General features: G+C 42.0%; 1 protein-coding gene across 2 annotated transcripts in view; it reads left to right on the forward strand.

The window, feature by feature from the left end:
* Window positions 1–19,554, forward strand: part of LOC115650173 (cytochrome c oxidase assembly protein COX16 homolog, mitochondrial) — a 71,910-nt gene extending 52,356 nt beyond the window's left edge. For both annotated transcript variants that reach the window (XM_030559677.1, XM_030559678.1), the window contains exon 4: window positions 19,189–19,554. In XM_030559677.1, the coding sequence (XP_030415537.1) occupies window positions 19,189–19,305 (117 nt within the window). In that variant the 3' untranslated portion in view covers window positions 19,306–19,554. The remainder of the gene's footprint in view (window positions 1–19,188) is intronic.
* Window positions 19,555–20,435: the final 881 nt, after the last annotated feature.

The following is a 20,435-nucleotide window of genomic DNA, read 5'->3' on the forward strand; positions in this document are numbered from 1 at the left end:
AGCTGAAAGAGATTAGAGGGAATCCCCCTCCCCCCCTCAATTTTGTACTTTGTGTGCAATCACTTTCAATGCCCCTACATTGAGGCCTGGATCCAGCATAGCACTTAAGTTAAGCACAGTCTTTAAGTTAACTTACAGGAATACTCCCATTGAAGTCAAAGCCTAAAATTAAGCACATACATAAATTTTGCAGGATTGGGGCCTTACTTTTTTTCCCCTATTATTGGTGTGAGTCTTTCCAACAGCAGAAGAGAAGAGTAAAAATATTTTTAAATTGGAAAATATGATTGTAAAACCCCAAAAAAATGTCAGGAAGAGGGACTCAGGAGCATGTGAAGAACCTGAAACTACTTTTAGCATCCCCTCTCTCTCTCTCTCTTTTCTTTAACTGACTAGGTTTCAAGTTTACAGTTTTCCTTTTAACTAACTGACGGCAAATACATAGTTGCAGTAAGAATTTTTCAAGACAAAATGTAATTACCTGCATTGGAATTTAGCAAAGATACCCAGGATAACAAACCAGGTACTAAAGGGCTCTTCAGTCTAGCAGAGAAAGGCATATCAAGAACCAGTAGCTGGAAGCTGAAGCCAGACCAAAATTAAATTAGAAATTAGGCATAAATTTTTAACAGTGAGAGTAATCAACCACAGGAACAAACATTCGAAGGGAAGGGTGGATTTTCCATCTCCTGATGTCCTCAAATCAAGACTGGATGCCCTTCTGGAAGGCATGCTTTATTGGGCTCAGTACAGAGATAACTGGGTGAAACTTAATAGCCTATGATTATACAGAAAGTCCGATAAGGTGATAAATGGTACTTTCTGGCGTTAAACTCTATGATATATGAAACCAGATACTGATGCACTTCCACCTTGCATAGTTCATTAGATTAGATAAGAAGTTTGCGTGAGGAAATATGACTGAACTCCACCACGTGCAATGGGTTCACATCCCCTGTCCAATGGTCCACCCAAATCATGCCTCATACTTTGTACAATAGAACTGTATCAGTTCCACTGCATGGAGTGACCCAGGCATCCATGGAGGAGGGGGCAACATTCCTCCCTGAGTGAGGAATGTGTAACTGTTTACTTATCGTGTGAGATTGCTGGCAAATATTGCAAAATTATTAAATGGCATCTCAGTCTTCAAACAGCAGAGTAAGAGGTTTGGGGATGTGGTTTGGGAAGGCTGCTTCCTGCACAAGATGCCTTGTGAGTGAAAGGAAATAATATACATATTATCTCTGCTGAGCTGGTTCGTGCCATTTACATCTCTTATTAATTGAATTTGGGCCTGGCCCCTGCACCCCCAAGTGCATGCACACACACTCGCCCAAGTTTTAGTCATGATGGGTATTTTTAGTAAAAGTCATGGACAGGTCACTGGCCCGTGAATTTTTTTTATGGCCTGCGACCTGTCCATGACTTTTACTAAAAATACCCATGACTAGAACATAGCCTTAATTATTAGACTTTCACATACCAAGACTAGCGGTAGGTATGACAGCAAGTGGATTATAGTTAGGGCAGTTTTTGTGTTTAAGTACTGTATTTGTTGAGTGAATGTACAATATATACATAAGTTATCTTGTTCTCCCTTCTTCCTCTTTCAAAAATCTCATAAACCTATGGTTCAAGATGTGGGAAAGGTCGAAGTATTACAGGAAGGTGAAGCTGGGCAGCAATTATGGCACAGGCTCCTTAAATAAATTCTGGCAATAGAGCTTTAGTACAGGGAGGAAGGTTCTTAGTCTCCCAACAAGACATTTTCTCTCTGTTGAAAATGTTGGTTTATCCAGGCCTTTGTTTCCGTTAGGCTAGGGTACGCCACCCAGAACTTCAACTAGTGGAGAGAGCAACTCAGTGTATTAAGAACAGGGCATGCTAGAAATAACTTAATACTGAAATTAAATGCTGCAATGTTCAACCACTAGGGTCTTTTTCCCGCCACAAGGATGTTTAAGTTAATTATATTATGGTCACTATTACCAAGCGGTCCAGCTATATTCACCTCTTGTATCTGATTCTATGCTCCACTTAGGATTAAATCAAGAATTGTCTCCTCTTGTAGGCTCCAGGACTAGCTGCTCCAAGAAGCAGCCATTTAAAGTGTCAAGAAACTTTATCTCTGCATCCCGTTCTGAGGTGACATGTACCCAGTCAATATGAGGATAGTTGAAATCCCCCATTATTATTGAGCTTTTTATTTTCATAGCCTCTCTAATCTCCCTGAGCATTTCACAGTCACTATCGGCATCTTGGTCATCTAGCTGGTAAGATATTCCTACTGCTATATTCTTATTATTCGAGCATGGAATTACTATCCATTGAGATTCTATGGTACAGTTTAGTTCATTTAAGATTTTTACTTCATTTGATTCTACACTTTCTTTCACATATAGTGCCACTCCCCCACCAGCATGACCTGTTCTGTCCTTCTGATATATTTTGTAGTATTACTGTGTCCCATTGGTTATCCTCATTCCACCAAATTGCTGGGATGCCTTTTATATCAATATCCTCATTTAATGTGAGGCACTCTAGTTCATCCATCTTATTATTTAGACTTCTAGCATTGGTATATAAGCACTTTAAAAACGTGTCACTTTTTAGCTGTCTCCCATTACATGATGTAATTGAATCAAACTTTTTTTTCATTTGACTGTTTCTCATCTGATCCTACCTGTATTTTATCATCTTCCATACTCTCCTCCTTACTAGGACGTAGAGAGTCTCCATTAGTAGATCCTCCACTAAGGGATGTCTCTGTCCGAACCATGTGCTCCTCTGCACCTGTTGGCTTTCCCCCAGCCCTTAGTTTAAAAACTGATCTACAACCTTTTTAATTTTAAGTGCCAGCAATCTGGTTCCAGATGTTAGGTAAATATCTGGGATGTTCTAAACCTATTGCTTATGTCCGTGTCTGCTTAAATCTAATAAGCTGCAATTTTTGATAGAGCACGCTTACTTGCATTCATCTTTATCAGACGGAATTGCTGTGCTCCCATTGATTTATTCCTGACAGTGCCTGGAGGGAAATAGTTAAGTTACCCCTGTTGGGGGTTCTGAAAACCCTAAGTAACAGTATCTGTGTTTGAAATGTTTTTCAAGCGTGATTCCAGAAGAACGCTGTTATAACATAGTCTGTAACCTGCACATCAAGGGGTGGTTACTAAATGTTTATATAATACTCTTAAGTGTACATGGCACAGTATTAGGTGGGGGTCAAACAGTGAACCAGCCCCTGCTCTGAAAAACATACTGTCTAAGAGCAAAAGGGAAACCAAATGTACAAGACAATAGTGGGGATTGGCCATTAGAGCATGGTTGCTTCACCAAGGAGATTGAATAAGTTTTTCGCATATAGCAGTAGAGGGTTTATTCCAAACATTAGGATGGCATGGAAGATAGTGTGGAGTTGGGAGGGGCTAAGATAACACATAGGATGGTGAAGAGGAAAACTTAAATTGAAATCAGGAGTAGGTGTAGGAGAAAATGAGGCAAGTGAGAGTTGTATACAAGGGCAGAGTTGAGGAGAAGCTTGAAGTTTGATGCAGAAGAGAATGGAAGCTAATGCAGGGATTCATGAATGGGGAAGGACAAGGTCAGAGTAGTGGGGAAATAAAAACTAACTTGTTAAACTATTCTGTAGACATGCTCGTGGAGTAGACAATATCATACTTTCCACTAAAGAGATGACTTTAAAAAAAATCCCTGTTCACACTGGGTGCTAACAACAATTAGAAGGGTTGTTTGAGTAAAGAGATAGGAAACCAGGTGGATGAGGTAATATCTTTTATTGAACCAACTGCTGTTGGTGAGAGAGACAGTTGTTCCAACAAAACATACTTACCTTACCCACCTTGTCTCTCTAATATCCTGGGACGAACACAGCTACAACAGCACTGCATAATTGCTGGGCGGTGAGAAGCAGGAGACAAGAGAGCCCAAATTTTAAAACATATTTAAGTGTTTTAGGCTACTAAGTGCTTAAATCCCTTTTGAAAATGAGACTTTTGCTCCTAAATCAGTTAGGTGTTACAATACTGAGCACAGTAACGCTTAAATACCTTCAAAAATATGGGCCGAGATCCATTATCACCTCTGTCACTCTCTTGCTTTGTGATCTTGTGCAAATTACTTAACTTCTGTCTGCCTCATATCACCCTTTTATAACAAAACAAAAGCAATAGTAGTAGTAGTAGTAATAATTAATATGGGGAATAATAATGTTTACCCAGCAATGCAAGATGCATAGAACCACACAATTAAACAGTGCATGATGACTGTTTTAGAGCATGATTGGATCTAATTTGTCCAGATTTGGCAGTGACCAAGAGTGTCATATTTACAATAATGTAAAAATGTTCCACAGTGAGATTAGAATGGTCCAGAGACTGTTTAGTTTCTGTCCTGAAGCCTGCCTGCACTAAGTGCCATCTTGCCAAACTTTTCCTAGTTCATATGCCATCACCTTCTGGGATGAAATCCAGACCAGTGCAGGGTGTTGTCATGCCTGCCGTGGAACCTTGGGTGCCTTGCAATGCTTTGCTGTTACAGCTCCAACATGGGCTGCTCCCAACCAGCCTACCAGCAAGCAGGTCACACTGTGTGTGTGCGCGTGTGTGCGCGTGTGTGCACGTGTGTGCGTGCGCGCACTAGACAGCCCTGGTTCAGCAGTTCTTACCCCAGCAGCCCATCTACAGTCCCACTCTGGCTTCCACCAGCTTTGGTTACTACTTGCAGGGTGACCCCAGCAAGCTCCCTGTCTTGAATTTTCCCAAAACCATGTGCTCTGCAGTGTCCAGCCCTGGGCAATTCAGAGAAATAATATGGTTCACTTGTTCCTCTAAAGACACAACACACATCATAGCTTATTGACTCAACTGGGGTTAATACTTCCTTCTCTTTAAACACCGCAGTAAGTTGGTTTATAGTAAAATAAAACAAATTTATTAACAGTAGGACATAGCTTAAGTGTTGCTAAGTAAAAAGAATAAGATTAGAAAGGGTTACAAGCAAATAAAAGTGAAAACACGCATATAAGAGTCTAAAAATTTATCTAGCAAGATACAGCCTTTGTTCAAGATGGTTTCCATCACCAGTCATGCTTCTTCCCAGCCATGGCTAACTTTCCTTCAGTCAGGACCTTCCCCAAAAGGTACAAGGCGCTGGCTTCCCTTGTCATCTTAGGTGAAAGATCTTTGCTTAAACAGACTTCTCACCTCTATTCTGTTTCAGAAACTTCAGCCCCCCCACCTTGTTTGAAAGACCCATCATTCTCAGCTTGCAGGAACTCTGTTCCCTTGTGTCTGTCTAGCAATGGATACCAAAAATGACTTTTTTCCCTTGCTTATATCTCCCAAAGTTCAATGGCCTTGGTTCAAGAGAGAGGAAGCCCTTCTGTGTGCTGAGCTTGCTGTATCCACTAAGAAGCTGACCTCATCCTATTCTTCCCTTCCCCCTTCTGATTTCTATGCAAATAGGACTTCTGTTGTTTTGATTCTATTATCCTTAATTTACACAGGAGACAAGTAAATGTCTGCCCCCACTCCCTGTCTGGGCGGGAACTTCCTTTGGCCACACACTTTAAAATATAATATCAATGAGTATTCATAATTTCTCCTATAATGTTAATACATATGTTTCACAATGATGTTGCCAGTGTGTCATTAGCTTTTAGAAAAGACCTCATTCTCTATGCTTTTGTGATACAGTAATGTTGTATACAATCCGTTGATTCAGTTGCTTATCACTTGAAGTTCAGCCCAGTAAACCTTTGAAATGGATTCTTCTGAAAAGTAAAACCCAGACTAAGGTTCTCTTCTGCTGGATATAGACACAATGTGTCTTCTCTCCCGCTTGTTAGTGTGAGGTTTGCCTCCAGTCCTTATTAGCTTGATGGGTCTGTGACACTGAGCCAAAAAGGGTTAAGCAACTGTGACCCAAATTCAACCTTTAAAGAAATATTAGAAAAATATATAAATGACAATTAGGGCCATTCCTTATAAACAGCTAACACAGCCATGCTAGATAGACTAAAGCTTTGAAATGTAGACTTGTATTGTTAGAGAAATAGAGTGAGAGTGATTTGTATTTATCTGTTTACCTATATCTTGTTAGAGGTTAACAGTGTAACCAGATGGTTCCTGTCTGTTACTATAGTCTATATAGTCAGAGATCAAAAGGGAACATTAACATTTAGTTGAAACTTGGGTTTAATAATATAATTGTCTTTATTTCTCTTTGAAGTTTGTAGTAAACTGTCTGTGAACTGATTAATGGATAATTACCTTATGCTGATGAATGCAACTAATTACCTGTGTATACATAGGAAATAGGAGGTTTTATTTAAAAGCCATAAAGCTTCACCCAAGGAACACCTGCTGTGAAGAGACTATCGGTAGCCTGACAGAGATCTATAAAAGAACTCTAGGGCCCTGATTCTGTTATCTCAGATCTGCTTAAGCTTGAGTCGCAAGACTGCGGTCTCCAGCTCCAATCTGGATTATCCAACTAATTTTCATGGAAGAATTTGAACAAACTCTATATATGGACTACCTATTTGGACTATAACCTGATGAAGTGATTCTGGCAATAACTTTTTGCAGCTTAGCAGCTTGCAACCTCTACAATGAAACTGACCCAAGAACTTTATTCATATCTGTTATAAACAATACTCTTTCTTGCGTTTCTTTTTTTTTATACATCTTAGCTTAGATAATAAGCATTGTCTGTAAGCATGTACTAGGACAAGATCTGAAATATTCATTGATCTGGTGGGTAATGTGTCTGATCCTTGGAATTGGTAGAACTTTATATCTGATAAACAAGATTTTCAGTAATCCTCATCGTATTTGATTTGGCTGTCTGGGTAGAAGCCCAGGAAGCTTTAAGGAAGCTGTGGTTTTGGCTTCTGGGTAACTAATAAGGTATTGTAGAAGCTGTTTTGTTGCTGTCTTGGTGAATCTCAATATTAGAATAACCACCAGTTTGAGGGATTGTCTGTCCTGTTCTTTGCACTTAACCCTGATTCAGCAATCTCACTGGCCCCTCCAAGGCACCAATAGTCACAGTCTGTTTACTGCTTGTATGTAAACTGAGGTAAATGCAAATTCCTTTGTTTAAGATAGACCTGATTAACAATTCACCCTAACATACCTGGTTCACACACACTTCAGTTATAATTCCAGAAAGGTACAATTTACTTGCAAGCAGTATTTATTTATTTATTTACCATCCTGTACAGCTTGAGGGTGCCACCCAGAAATCTGTCTGCAAAAAGAAAGTCATGGGGGAAAGGGAGCAGTGTTACCAGCCTTATCAAATAAAAAACAGAATTTTAGCCAAAATGAAGAAACAAGAGGTGGCATGAAATGGTTCAAATTTATTTTATATTTTTTTCCCAGGCATTTGCTCAGAAACACAAAGCAAAGTGTGGGCATTGGTGTCACGGAAGAAATAATTGATAGCTGAAGGAATTGAAGCTGCTGTGTTGCATCCGGCCAAAATCAGAATTACTAACAGAGACAAAACCTTTCTGTTTTGGGACTATAAATTGTCTAGCAAGCTCCTGATAGAGATGAGAGTGGAAAATCTGCAGGAGAGTGTGGATAAGAGACAGAGAGCTAACTAAAAAGACTCCAATGTTAGCACTGCCTAAACCGACAGCTGGTCTATAAACAGTAACAGCTGAGAAACAGAAAATGCAGTTTACAAATATAGAGGGGTGGATTTGTTCAAGTTATATCTGCTATGTGGGTTTTTAAATTTTTTTTTCTTTTTAAAGCTCTTAATGGCCTAGATGTAGGCTATATTTAAACCCCTTCGTTTTCCATTTAAACCTATTTTTACCAAAAAAAGTCTGGGATTTTACAAAAAAGTAGTATTCATTTTTTTCTGATTTTCATGCTACTTTTGTATTATTCAAATATATAAAAAAAACTTGTTTTATGAGGAAAATACAATACATTGCATGAGGTAGATATATTATGATAATAATTAGTCTGTGTTTATATACAAAGCTGCCTGTTGAAGTAAGGCTATGTATTAGTCTAGAACAGGTACGCAACCTATGGTATGCGTGCCCAAGATGGCATGCCAGCTGATTTTCAGTGGCACTCACACTGCCTGGGTGCTGGCCACTGGTCTGGGGGGGCTCTGCATTTTACTTTAATTTTAAATTAAGCTTCTTAAATATTTAAAAACCTTATTTACTTTACGTACAACAGTAGTTTAGTTATATATTATAGACTTATAGAAAGAGACCGTCTAAAAACATTAAAATGTGTTAATGGTACACGAAACCTTAAATCAAAGTGAATAAATGAAGACTCAGCATACCACTTCTGAAAGGTTGCCAGCCCCTGGTCTAGAAGATACACACAATAAACAAGCAGGCACGCACGCAAGATCTGAAGTGCGTGCACATCTGAGTATACTAATGAATTTCATGCCCACCATGTACACATTTCAAGCTGTTATCTGATAACGGTTTAAAGATTTGACACACTAAAATGGGAAGAAAACAATCTGTATCAGAGGACATTTCAGAATACTGGAAATATTTGAAAGTTTTTATAAAACAAACAGGAGACAAGGATGGAGTTGAGTGTATGTGCTGCAAATGGTGTGGCCCAATTATAAAATGTAAATATTTATAGACTAATAGTTCTAAGTCTACAACAGTAACCTGTTTATTGAAATGAAAAGTTTTTTATTCGGGGATTAGAGATGTATTATTTTCATAAACTCAGCGGGGGCATTGTGTTTTGAGTTTTGTTTTAGTTCTGCAGCAAACCACATTGAGCGAATGGAATTCAAAACATTAATCTACTCTTTTCCCCTATCTTTCCGTCCATCAAAATAAACCCTGATATTTACCCAAAAAAATTAATAGGTTTTGGTACTGATTTTTCACCTGCTTTTGTTGTTGTGGTAATGAACACTGATAAATTCCTGGGAAAAATTAAAATAAAAACTGAAAATGAAGGGCCCTAGCTATATTTGAGATCTGCTCCTTGAGCCTTTCTTATGGGAACCTGTATTCTCACATGACAGTTTTTAGGGATGCCACCATTGTTGGGTCTAAACTTTTGGTGAACTTTGGAGCCAAAACACACCCAGACTGGCAGTCTCTGCATAATCCTTTCTGAACCCTTTATCGAACAAAGCACTGACCTGCAAACTACTCATGACACCCCCTTTATTAAGTAGCCATTAGCCTTTATCTCTATGCATTTACTTGTTAAACTTGCTTTTCCTGTAAAATCTTGATTGATTATGCATGACCATTATCTTTTATTAATCACTTTGTTTACTTCTGTGTATAAATATTGATGCTCACCCCTAATAAAGGGGCCACACTTATTCTAAAGCTTTTGGGTTAGTGTGAGCCCGTTGATCAACGCATTGGTGTCTGGTCTCTGACAGAATTGTGTGCCCATAGCCTCCCGCACGAACTCGGGTGCTGGAGAGGTGAGTAAGGACTTGCTTTATTACCTAACAAACACATCTGGCAGCATGTGTTCAAGTGCCCCTTCCCCCGTTGCTTTGCAGTCAAGTTGCTCCGTCCTGCTGCTGCTCTCAGGACCCTCCTATTAGTTGTGCAAAGCTGAGGATACTGATGTCAGTGTGTTCCCATCCCTTCACCCCTGTGCCCCATCTCCACACACCACGGGATAGGGGACAGCCTGGCTCAGGACTTGGAGCTGCAGCGTCTGAGGTCTGATCAGTGCGCAAGTGCCTTTCTTAAAGAGATAGGGGATGGTTTCTGAGACTTCCCCAGCAACCAGCTCTGTCTCTCTGACACACACTCTCTCTCTCCCCCATGCTCATGTACCCCAACTCCACATAGCCGGGGAGGGGAGACAGGGCTCAGGACAGAGCAGGAGAGTTTTCAGTGAGTCCGTCCAGTTTGAGAGTGGAAATACCTGAAATCTCCAGCAGCCTGCGCACGCAGTCTCTCTCTCTCTCTCTCTCTCTCTCTCTCACACACACACACACACACACACACACAGTCTTTGGGTTGGGGTGTCACACATACACACACACACACACAGTCTCTTTCACATTCACCTCCCAACACATATTGGTATAATTGTTGTTGTTGTTACTTCTTGGTACTTCCTGCAATGCACATATATTATTTGTACATTTATTCTCTCAAGTGTGCTATTTTACTCTTTTTACTGGTCTATGCATCTGACAGAATTGTGTGCCCATACCCACTCCGCACGAACTCAGGTGCTGGAGAGGTGAGTGAGGACCTGCTTTATTACCTAACACCATCATGTATTAGTTTGGCAGGTAATCACCTCTTGCTATGGTGGCTCCTTGGCTCACTCCTTGACATGCATCTCAGCCCTTCTCTTCCACTTGCCAGAAGCTCCTGGAATCATTTATATTACAAAATTTTTCAGAGGTTAAACCTCCTGGTAGCACTCAAATGTGAAATGTTTCCCTTTCTCCTTCCTCCCTTGTAGTACAACTTCTGTTTTTAGTATATACATTTGAAAGAGTGTGTTTTAGTTAATTATTTGTATTGCATCAGTGCCTGCAGATCAGGGATTGGGACCCGTTGTGCTAGGCATTGTACACACACAATGAAAAGATGGTCCCTGCCTCAAAGAGCTTACAGTCAAAGCAAGACAAAGGAGCAGGTCTTCTCCCTGGTGCCCACCCTGACAAATTCAGCTGCCTGTAGGGGACGTCCGTAGAGGGAAGTGCTGGAGTAATCTGTATTCCTCTCCCCATCTAGGTCCAGGAGTAGGACCTGAGGTGCTCTTCAGATGTTACTCCATCCATACAATTGAACTATGTCCCTAGCCCCCATTCTCCTACCATGCTCATCCTGCAGTGTATGAGGGATGAGGAAAGACCAGAGAAGCTGCACAGCAGGGGAGCCTCACGCTTTGGCTGACCCACACCCCAGATCTCACAGCACATAGCTGCATAGAGAGTACCCATGCAGGTGGACTCCAGGCAGAAAGAGAACACTTCTCAAACGTCTGCCCTGCTGGAAGGGGGCCCTTTAAAGTGGTAAAATACTGGCTAGGATTTACTTCTAAAAGTTTTAATACAGTATTAAGATGGCAAGATTAAGCACTCAAAAGTAAAGAAATTCCTTAGCCCTGGTGCATATGCTGTAAATTTTATGGCACATTTCAGTGACAAAGTGCAATACTTCTGTCTCTTTCTGAGCATTTCTAAGGTCTTGTATCTTAATATGCTAACCTTCCATAAACAAGGGAAAGAGGAACAGAAAATATGAGCATCCTGGCCTAGTTAAGGTTGGAACTCACTGAAGTTTCAGTGCTTGTTCTCGCAGACTTAACATTGTGTTATTACTACTATTTTGCTTTTATTTTTCCAGATTTTTTGTTTAAGTAAAGAAGATAATGTAGAAGTAAATGGCCAAGTTCTGTCGGCTTTATTACTGGAGCTTGTGAATTCTTTGAACCGATAAATGCACACTTAACCAGCTGTGCATACAGAAGCAATGTAGGAATGGCCTTCTGTCTCTGCTGATCTCCTGCCATGTTTGTGGGTTCTGGGGCCCTCTGGGGTTTAAGAGGTGAAACCTCTGGCCAATACAGCGTGGGGTTAGTTTAAAAATAGAAAGGCTGTGTAACCCTACCGATTACTGAGTGCAATAAATACTCTGGCTATTAAATAATTTGGATCCATACTCCCATCCATCCAAGGCTCTCAGAGCAATTTACAAATATTAACTAAGCTTTACGCACTCCTGTGAAGGAGGGATGTACTGCCTCTATTTGAAAAATGGAGAAATTGATGCACAGAGATAATAAGGCACAGATTGTCAAAGGTATTCAGACTCTTAATTTCCACTGTAGAAGTTAGGAGCCTAAATACTTTTGAGGATCTGGGCCTAAGTGACTTACCCAAGTTCATGTGCCGAGAGTGAGATCCTGTCCCATTGAAGTTAATGGCAAAACTCCCATTGCCCTCAGTATCATCAGGATTTCACTACAGCTCAGAAGAGAACCTAGATCTCTTGGATGCTAAGTTAGTTAGGTGCTTAAACCCCAGACTTTGGCACCTAAGTCCCAGTATTAGGCTCCATCACAATCCACAAAAGTCCCACTGAACCCTGTAGGTGCCTAACCTCACTTAGTATCTAAATGTTCAGGGTAAAAGTTCCCATAAGTTTGTGCCACTGAGTATGTGCACTGCTGCTTCCTTCTAGGTGCCCAGTTGCCTATCTCCTATCTAAGACCCACTGCAATCCCTGAACCGTGGGAAAATAGGCAGAGAAGCACCTAATGCACTCATGGGCCCGATCTGGTAAGCACGCCAAGAGGCTGCCCACTGGCTTGGGTTCTATTCAGAATTGGAGGCCAGGGAAAGAAGTGGTCATGGTGCCCACCTTATAACTTTTAGCTCAGTAGTTAGAGCACTCACCCAGAATGTGAGGAAGAAAGGATTTGAACAGGCAAGTGCTCTAACCACTGAGCTGGGGGATATTCTTATGTAGGGCTCCCTCAGTCTCTCCTGGTGAAGCTGTTCTGTGTTGCATATAATTAGTCACAATGCTGTAACGCTCAGCCGGAGAGTGCAAGAATGACTTTGTAACCTGGTGGACAGGGCACCCATTTGGGAGGTGGGTGACCCAGGGGTCCAGTCCACCTGCTCCAATAACTCTTTAATTATCTCCCATCAGCATTTTTCACTGGCTATCTGAGCTGGCTCTCTGCCTAGTGTGCTGTCTTTTGTGGATCGCATTCTTAGGCACCCACCTCTTCTCATTCGTTGTATAGGGAGCATAAGCACCTAACTCAGGCTCTGTGGATTGCAGTGTTGTTCCAGTAATTGTCTAGGTGCCTCACCTAGAAATGCTGTAACCCTTAGCGCCACGCTGCCTAAGTTCTTTGTGGATCCGGGTCTAAATCCTGTGCTCCAATCCCACAACCATTCTTTCCTTCCCTAAATACTACTTCAGACTTTGCATTCTCTTTCCTCTCAACGTCTTCCGCCCTTGTCAACTTGCGTTATACATGAATAACATAAAACTACAAAGAAACACCCTCTGGTTAAATAGAATTACTCCATGCAGCTTTCCAGTCTGAGCAGGATTAATCACAGATAATAATTAAATACAAAGTGATAACCCGTAAATCACTAAACAAATTTGGCAGCAGACTTTTGTAAGGAAAATGAAAAGAGCGAAGAGATTGCATTGTGAAAGACTTCATGCGAAAACAGAGCTTCATTAGTGCAATAAGGTGAAGATTTTAAACACTCATTTTAACTCTGTCCCCCTACATCTGTACGTTACAATAGAGTCTTTCATTACACGCGCTATAGCCCCGGAAGTAATTTGTTGATCTGACACTTACCAAGCTGATTTGATGCGTTTCTCTTCTCTGCTCCTTTCAACTGTGAAGATGCTCTGCCCTTTGTAATCTTTCCATCTTTATCTGAAATTTTACATGCCAGTTACCATAGTGACAGGCAGTAATTGCCCCTTTTGATTTGTTATGTATAGGCATTTCTGGAGTGCTCATCACCAAAGTATCTGAGCACCTCACAAACCTAAGGAAGTAACCCTCCTAACACCCTTCTCAGAGAGGCATGTTTTTATTGTCTCGTTTTTACAGGTGAGATAGTGCAGCACAGAGACACTACAGTCACAGTTGTTGTAAATGACCACTGATTTTGGTGGCCAACTTGAAATAACTTGGCCTGATTTTTCAGAGGTGCTGAGCGCTCCCAGGTCTAAATGAAATTTGATTGATTTCAGTTTGCTCTTTGTGGTGTGGAGGCTTGCCCTCTACGAACAACGTATACCCAAACTCATAGGGTAATGATTTTCAAACACCATCAGTATGGACCAGATTTGAACCAGGAAGCTGGGAGTGAATGACTCCCTAGGCCACTTCCTGTCCCTTATACCATCCATTATCCCTAATATTAAAACCTGCTTAACAGGAGTCTTATAAAAGCCAAATGTGCAGTGAGCAGCTGAATGCTTGTTTAGCCATACCACCTACTCACAGAGCTGCAGTTGTCTTCTAGTTTCAGCTTGTCAGCCAAAGACTTTTAAGAGGCATTTTTAGCTGATTTAGAAAGTGAAGCAGTAGGTTTGATGTACTACATTGCTCTAACTTTAAACAATTAATTTCCAGTATCCTTTGGGCTATTTGAGACAAGTAGCAAAAGGAATGTCAATCTGATCTGGTTACATCTCCTTCAGTGACTGACTGTTTAGTGGATTGAATAGTGCAGGGGATTGGTAGCAGAGCAGAGAGCCTTTCACCTCCAGACAGCCAGTTTGTATAGCTCTCAAGTTGGGAGTGTCTGAAAGCAGTTTGCCATTTGTATGTGGTACTTCTGTGAAATTAGGTGGTCTCAGTCTTGGTCCTAATGGACAGGTGTCCACATCACAGCTAGCACTAATTGACATTGTCAGCAGAAAAGCCAAAGACAGAGTGAACTTGGGGTTGAGCTACCCTCTCATCTAAAGATGTGGTCCTGCTACATGGCTGTATGCCAGTCTGAGGGACGCTTGTAACACTGCTGCGTGTGCTGTTCCTATTCAGTGGACAGAAAGAGGACTTAACTCTTCAGGGTTGTCAGGCTTATTTAAGAAAAATAAAAATAGCACAGTAACAGTTGAAGGCCAAATTCTCCATTGCCCAGCACTGGGGCAGTCATTTACCTCTGTACAAACTGCGTGCGAAAGGCTCCCATCAGTGTGTGTGAGTGCGTGGAGAGTTCTGGTTGAGTAGAGTTGTACCCATACTTTGCACAGATGTAAATAACTACAGGTGCTAAGCCATAGAGAATCGGGACTTTTTTCAGGTCCACTTTCATAGCTGATGTTCCTTCTTACCTTTACCTGAATAAAAAAGGACCTCTTTTCTTTTTAAAACTTTTATGACATAATCAGATTTGGGAAATAGTATAGCCTGGCTGTTCTGAAAGTATCACTGATTGGATACATGTCCCTTCTAGACCGATAACAGTTAAGGCTAAGTTATTGTCACGGATATTTTTAGTAAAAGTCACGGACAGGTCACGGGCAATAATGAAAAATTCGTGGAAGCCCATGACCTGTCTCTGACTTGTACTAAAAATACCCATGAGAAAATGGGTACCCTGGGCTGCTTGGAGGGGAGGAGCTGGGAGATCCAGGCCCTGTCCCCCGTCCCCTCCCGCCGCCTGCGGCTGGGAGCTGCCTGGGTGCCTTTTGCCATCCATGACAGCGGAAATCCTGCCTGCCACTAGCAGCTGCTGGGAGCGGCGGGGGTCCCTTTTGCTACCGGTGGTGGCCAGAAGCTCTGTGGATGCTCTCTGCCACCCACGCTTCATGGGAACAGTGGGTATTCCCCCTGCCAACGGGTCCCCACTGCCGCCCACAGGGGCTGAGAGCAGCGGGGGTCCCTCTTGCTGCCCATGGTGGCCAGAAGTGGTAGATCTGCCCTGCCGCTAGGTCCCTCTGCCACCTGCGGTGGCCGGGAGCTGTGGGGGTACTCCGTAGCTCCCTGTAGCTCCCAGCTGCACTGGCTGAAGTCACGCATGTCTTTGGAAGTCCGGAATTCCATGATCTCCATGACTAAACGGCAGCCTTAATAATAGTTGCAAATTCTGCCACGTGTCCTTAGGAAGCTACTCTCCCCAGACTTGCAGTAAGGCATCAAATGAAATCTTTATTGTGAATGTCACAAACTATTAATGATCTTCAAGAATGTAATACCTGAACAAACAAATGTATAGGTTCTCTGTGCACTGATTAGATTTGTAACTCCTTAATTTTAACTAACAAGAATAAACTCAGTTAGTAGACCTCATCAATTGTATAGTTTAATCTACTTATTTACTCTGACTATACCCATCCCTTGGATGTTAAATCCTTCATTATGTAATTCATAATGTCTTTTTCAGGAATCCTGATACCACTAAATTTGGAACAAAGACTACCGAAATATTTTCTTGTTTTCATTTTCTTAGATACTGTACATATTTGAAACACTCTGTGCTGTAAGTAACCCTTTGTCTTGAGAGTGACCCCTTCAAAGCCTTCCTAAGGTTGCCGATACAATTGAGTATGACCTTTAGTTAAAGACTATCCTCTATTAGGTATTCTGCTTGTGTTGGTCCCTTAGGTAGTCTCTTCAGATTCTGTAAGCTTCACTGAATATATTTCATTTTCAGTAACTGCTTATTGAAAATATCTCTGAACATTTCTAGAGTAGGCATTGTGGGTAGAGAGTCTAAATTTACAGCTGCACTGTATATGTGTTTTGTAAAGTCAGAATGCTTTCCCTTTGTAAAGCACAAGGTTCTTTGCAATCTTCCATTTGAGTCAAGTGTTAAACTCTCTTGTAATCCGAATGATGATTGCAGACGCATGGGATGATGGGACACCTTCCCTAAACTCCCTCTCCCTCTCCTCCTTAGTCAGTTCAGATTTTTTTCCAGTGGAAATGAAAGGCTGGTTAATCTCAATTTGAATAAAGTAGCAAGGACAGTTTTCAGGAAGTGCTTATGCTAACTCACTCCACTGTATGAAAAATTCAGCTGCTGCTACCTCATATCAAAAGTCTGGCGAATGTATATGCCTGCACAAGTGTTTTCTGTGGGATATCGCTTAATTTATTTTGAAATCTGACTAATCTCATTGAGATTTCTTCAAGCTGTAGAAGTGTTATGAAGGTTTTGCATAACATGAACTAATAACAGCAGGCCTGTCCTGTTACAGCTGTCAAATTTTTCTGTGACCCTTTTTCAAGTCCCTCATTGTTTGTCATCCCTATTGACAGTAGGCAAATTAGAATGCAAGCTCTGTAGGGCAAGGGTAGTGTCTTCTGGTGTATTTGTAAAGTGCCTATTGCAGTGAGGCCCGGATCCTGAGGAAGGGGTTGGGTCCCACTACAATATGTATCATTAATAAGGCTATGTTTATGTCACGGAGGTCATGGAAATCACAGAATCCGTGACTCCCAGAGACCTCTGTGACATTCTCTGCTTCAGCCCCAGGGGCTGCAGGACTCCGGAGCTGACAGCCAGTGTGGCCCTAGGCAGGGTTCTGGCAACAGGCCATAGGAGGCCCCTGCCAAAGTTCCAGGGACACACTCCCGAGGGGGCCGGCCTCACGGTTCCAGCAACAGGCAGCAGCCTCATGCGGCAGGAGGGGGACGCCTCAGGCAAGCAGCCGGGGTGTTCTACTTTCTCTTTGGGAAATATGGTCACCCCACAGCTCCCAGCCACCCACAGTGGTGGGGGAAACCATGGAGTTGCAGCAGCAAAAGTCACAGACAGGTCCTGGCTTCCATGAATTTTTGTTTATTGCCCGTGACCAGTCCATAATTTTTACTAAAAATAACCATGACAAAATCTTAGCCCTAATCATTAATAATGTACAATCTTCTCCACTTCGGTAACACTCGGAATGCCCCCTTGTCTTGTCAGTGTGAACCTTTGGGATGATGTTGCAAACTCCCTCACAGGTCTGCTGTTAGCCGATGCGAAGCTCCTTCTTTAGGAACTTACTGACTATAGAGAGTCTGTGCCTAGTGGGAAATGGGACTTCCATTTCTTAGCTAGCTGCACTGTGAAGAGGTGGGTCAAATTTTGGCCTGGTGTAAACAAGCAGAACTCACATTGTCTTCAGTGGGAAAGGCACCTGCTTATACTACTGTGGGACTTGGTTCAGAATGTGCGATCTCAAGGATAAAGTGTGGAGAATGGGAGGTGAAGAGCAGGGGAAGTAGCAAACTAAAGTAAATGGTCAGGGAGAAGACTTGGGATAAGCAGCTACTTCTCCACTATCTGTGTGCATTAAACTAAAGGAAGAGTCAGCGGAGTTTGCTTCCAGCTTGTTTTCAGTAACTGAATTGAAATTAAACTTTGCACTAAAATGCACTGGATACAGAAACTCTCTTGGCATCTGTCTTTTACTATTGTAGTTCTTTGACGTAGGAACTGGAGAGGCTTTGAAAAATAGTCTGCAAAGGTTCTCTAGCTTCTCTGTAGCAAGAACTGCAACGTCCTGTGCCAAAATGCTGTCTTGTGTGGTGGTACAACCCTACTCCTGGGGGAATCTCAGCATCCCTTTGCCTTCTGTAGCAGCAGCACATTGCAGGGGAGGGCAGGAGGGTGTTTCTTCTTTTTGCCCAGTCACAGAAATGCATGAAGAGTCCTACTGTGGATGCCCTTGAACAGGGGTGCTAGAGGGGGGTGGAGAAAGATCCTGTCTACTCCCCAGACCACCTGTGTGGGAAATCTAGACATTGTTTAAGTGCTAGGCTGTTTGGCCACTTAACACTCCCAGGGCCTGTCTCCACAATATATTAGTTTGTATTAGAGGGGTGTAAATTCTAGTGTACACTAGTGTGTTGCGCACTAACTGGCCCACATGGACCCTGCTAGCATGCATTAAAAGTTCCCATTTCAAACAGTACTAGATTAACGTGCACTAAGAAGCTTTTAGTGCATGCCAACAGGGTCCACGTGGGCCAATTAGTGTGTAACATGCTAGTGGACACCCCTCAGTGTGGACTAACACCCCATATAGACAAGTACCCCAGTGTATTCCTCACCCTAAAGGAGGACATGGTTACAGCCCCATCTCCCATTTGTGGTTTCTAGAATTAGGAAGCATAATCTGGAAAGCTGTGCATGCCTCTCTTTTATATGGAAGTAGTATGGAGTGAAGGGGATCATGCTGTTTCAGACTCCCCTGAGGCCATCTGCCCTGCACAGACAGAATACCTCTGGGCACCATTGTCTTCCTTCCCCTACCTCCCTCAAGAGTCGTTTCTTCTGCAAAAGCCAGGTTTTGGTTGTGCTTTGGCAACTTTCTACACCTCGACACCAGAAATTCCTGCAGTCAAAGGGCCGACCTGAAAAATAGGGTAGTTTAAAAAAAAGAAAAGGTAAAGAAGAGAACCTTTCTGTCCTGTCCAATGCCCTCGCTCTTCGCTAGATATAGAGTAGCAGTTACAGCTACAGTCATCGCAAGTAATATGATATTTCTCTGTTCTTTCTCCTGTCTGTAGACTTTTTTCTCCTATAGAATATCATTTGGTCCTGGGTGAAAGTTAATCAGCCAGTGGCTGCTGTTACATTTGTGATATAGGAAACAAGCATATTTGGAAGAACTCTGTTTAAAGCACTGCACTCATACCCTAACATAGCTTTATGTTTGTTTATCTATAGAAACTGAAAAACTCTGACTTTGATGACTGGAAGAACATCAGAGGGCCCCGTCCATGGGAGGATTCCAAGTCCCTTCAAGAGCAGCAGCAGCAAGTTCTTCATTCCAAGTCATCTTGACTATGTGCGCTCACTCCGGTGTCTTTGTAGAATCACTGCTATGCCAGTGACTGGGCTTTCTTGCCTTCTAATCTTGTGTCCAGGGAGAGACATGGGTGGGGGAAAAACCAAGCTGACAGGTGGTTTACTTGAGACCAGTCTGAGATGAAATGTTAAATAAAGATCTTTGTTCAACTGCAGCCATTTGCATGGAAGCCCATAGACTGTGTATATTAATTCTTAATAAAGATCAGTCCATTCTTTCATTGAGGATGTCAGTGTTTTCCTTCAGCATTTTTCATAGCTACTGGTCAAAATCTTGTGTGGGCTTCAGTTAGGGCTGACATCTAGGAATTCAGCCTGTCAGTAGCACAAGTTGTCACCCTAATGAGAGCGGTAGTTCTGCAGATGGTTCTAGATGTGTGTGACCAGATACATGTTGGTGCAGAGAGCTCGTGTGTGATCTCAGGCTCAAAGCTTTTAAACATGGGAGGTACTCTACAGGCTTAAGAGCTGTTAAGGAACAGCATGCACGTTTTTGGATAATGCTCTTGTGTTTTATTTCCAGCACCTCACTCATACACTAATCAGTTCCAGCAGGTAATGGTTTTAATAACATTCATTCAGCTGTGGTCAGATTTCTGTAATCACTTTATCGATGTGCTGTTGCGGGCAGCAACTTTCCCTATGGAACATTTCAGTTTAAATAAGAGCTCTTCCTCTTTAAGAGTCTTGATGTTTTTTGTGTGAGCTAGCTGAACAGAGCGGTAGAATCTTCTTGATCCAATATGAGGAGTGCAAAATCTCCCTTGGACTGTTATAATATACATGTACGTGCACATACATATAGATGTAGGGAGATTGTTTATAGAAAAAGCCAGTTACAGGTTATCTTCTTTGTGTGAATCTGTGCCTTCATGCACTAATATGTAGAAGTTGCTTAGTAAGTAGTTATGGTAAAGTTTGGAACCTTCTTGCAAAGAATGTCTTTGTAGATGCTTCTAGGTGGTTCCTTTCAGCCACTATGAATCTGTGTCTAAGGGGTTGCAAAAGACATGTAAAACTCCTCTCCTGGAGAGCTGGGGAGTTAAATGCGGGTCAACAGAAGATGCTACTTTCGGAGCAGTCCAGAGACAAGTACATGTAAATCT

Source organism: Gopherus evgoodei, chromosome 4, assembly GCF_007399415.2.
Source record: "Gopherus evgoodei ecotype Sinaloan lineage chromosome 4, rGopEvg1_v1.p, whole genome shotgun sequence".
Lineage (NCBI taxonomy): Eukaryota > Metazoa > Chordata > Testudines > Testudinidae > Gopherus > Gopherus evgoodei.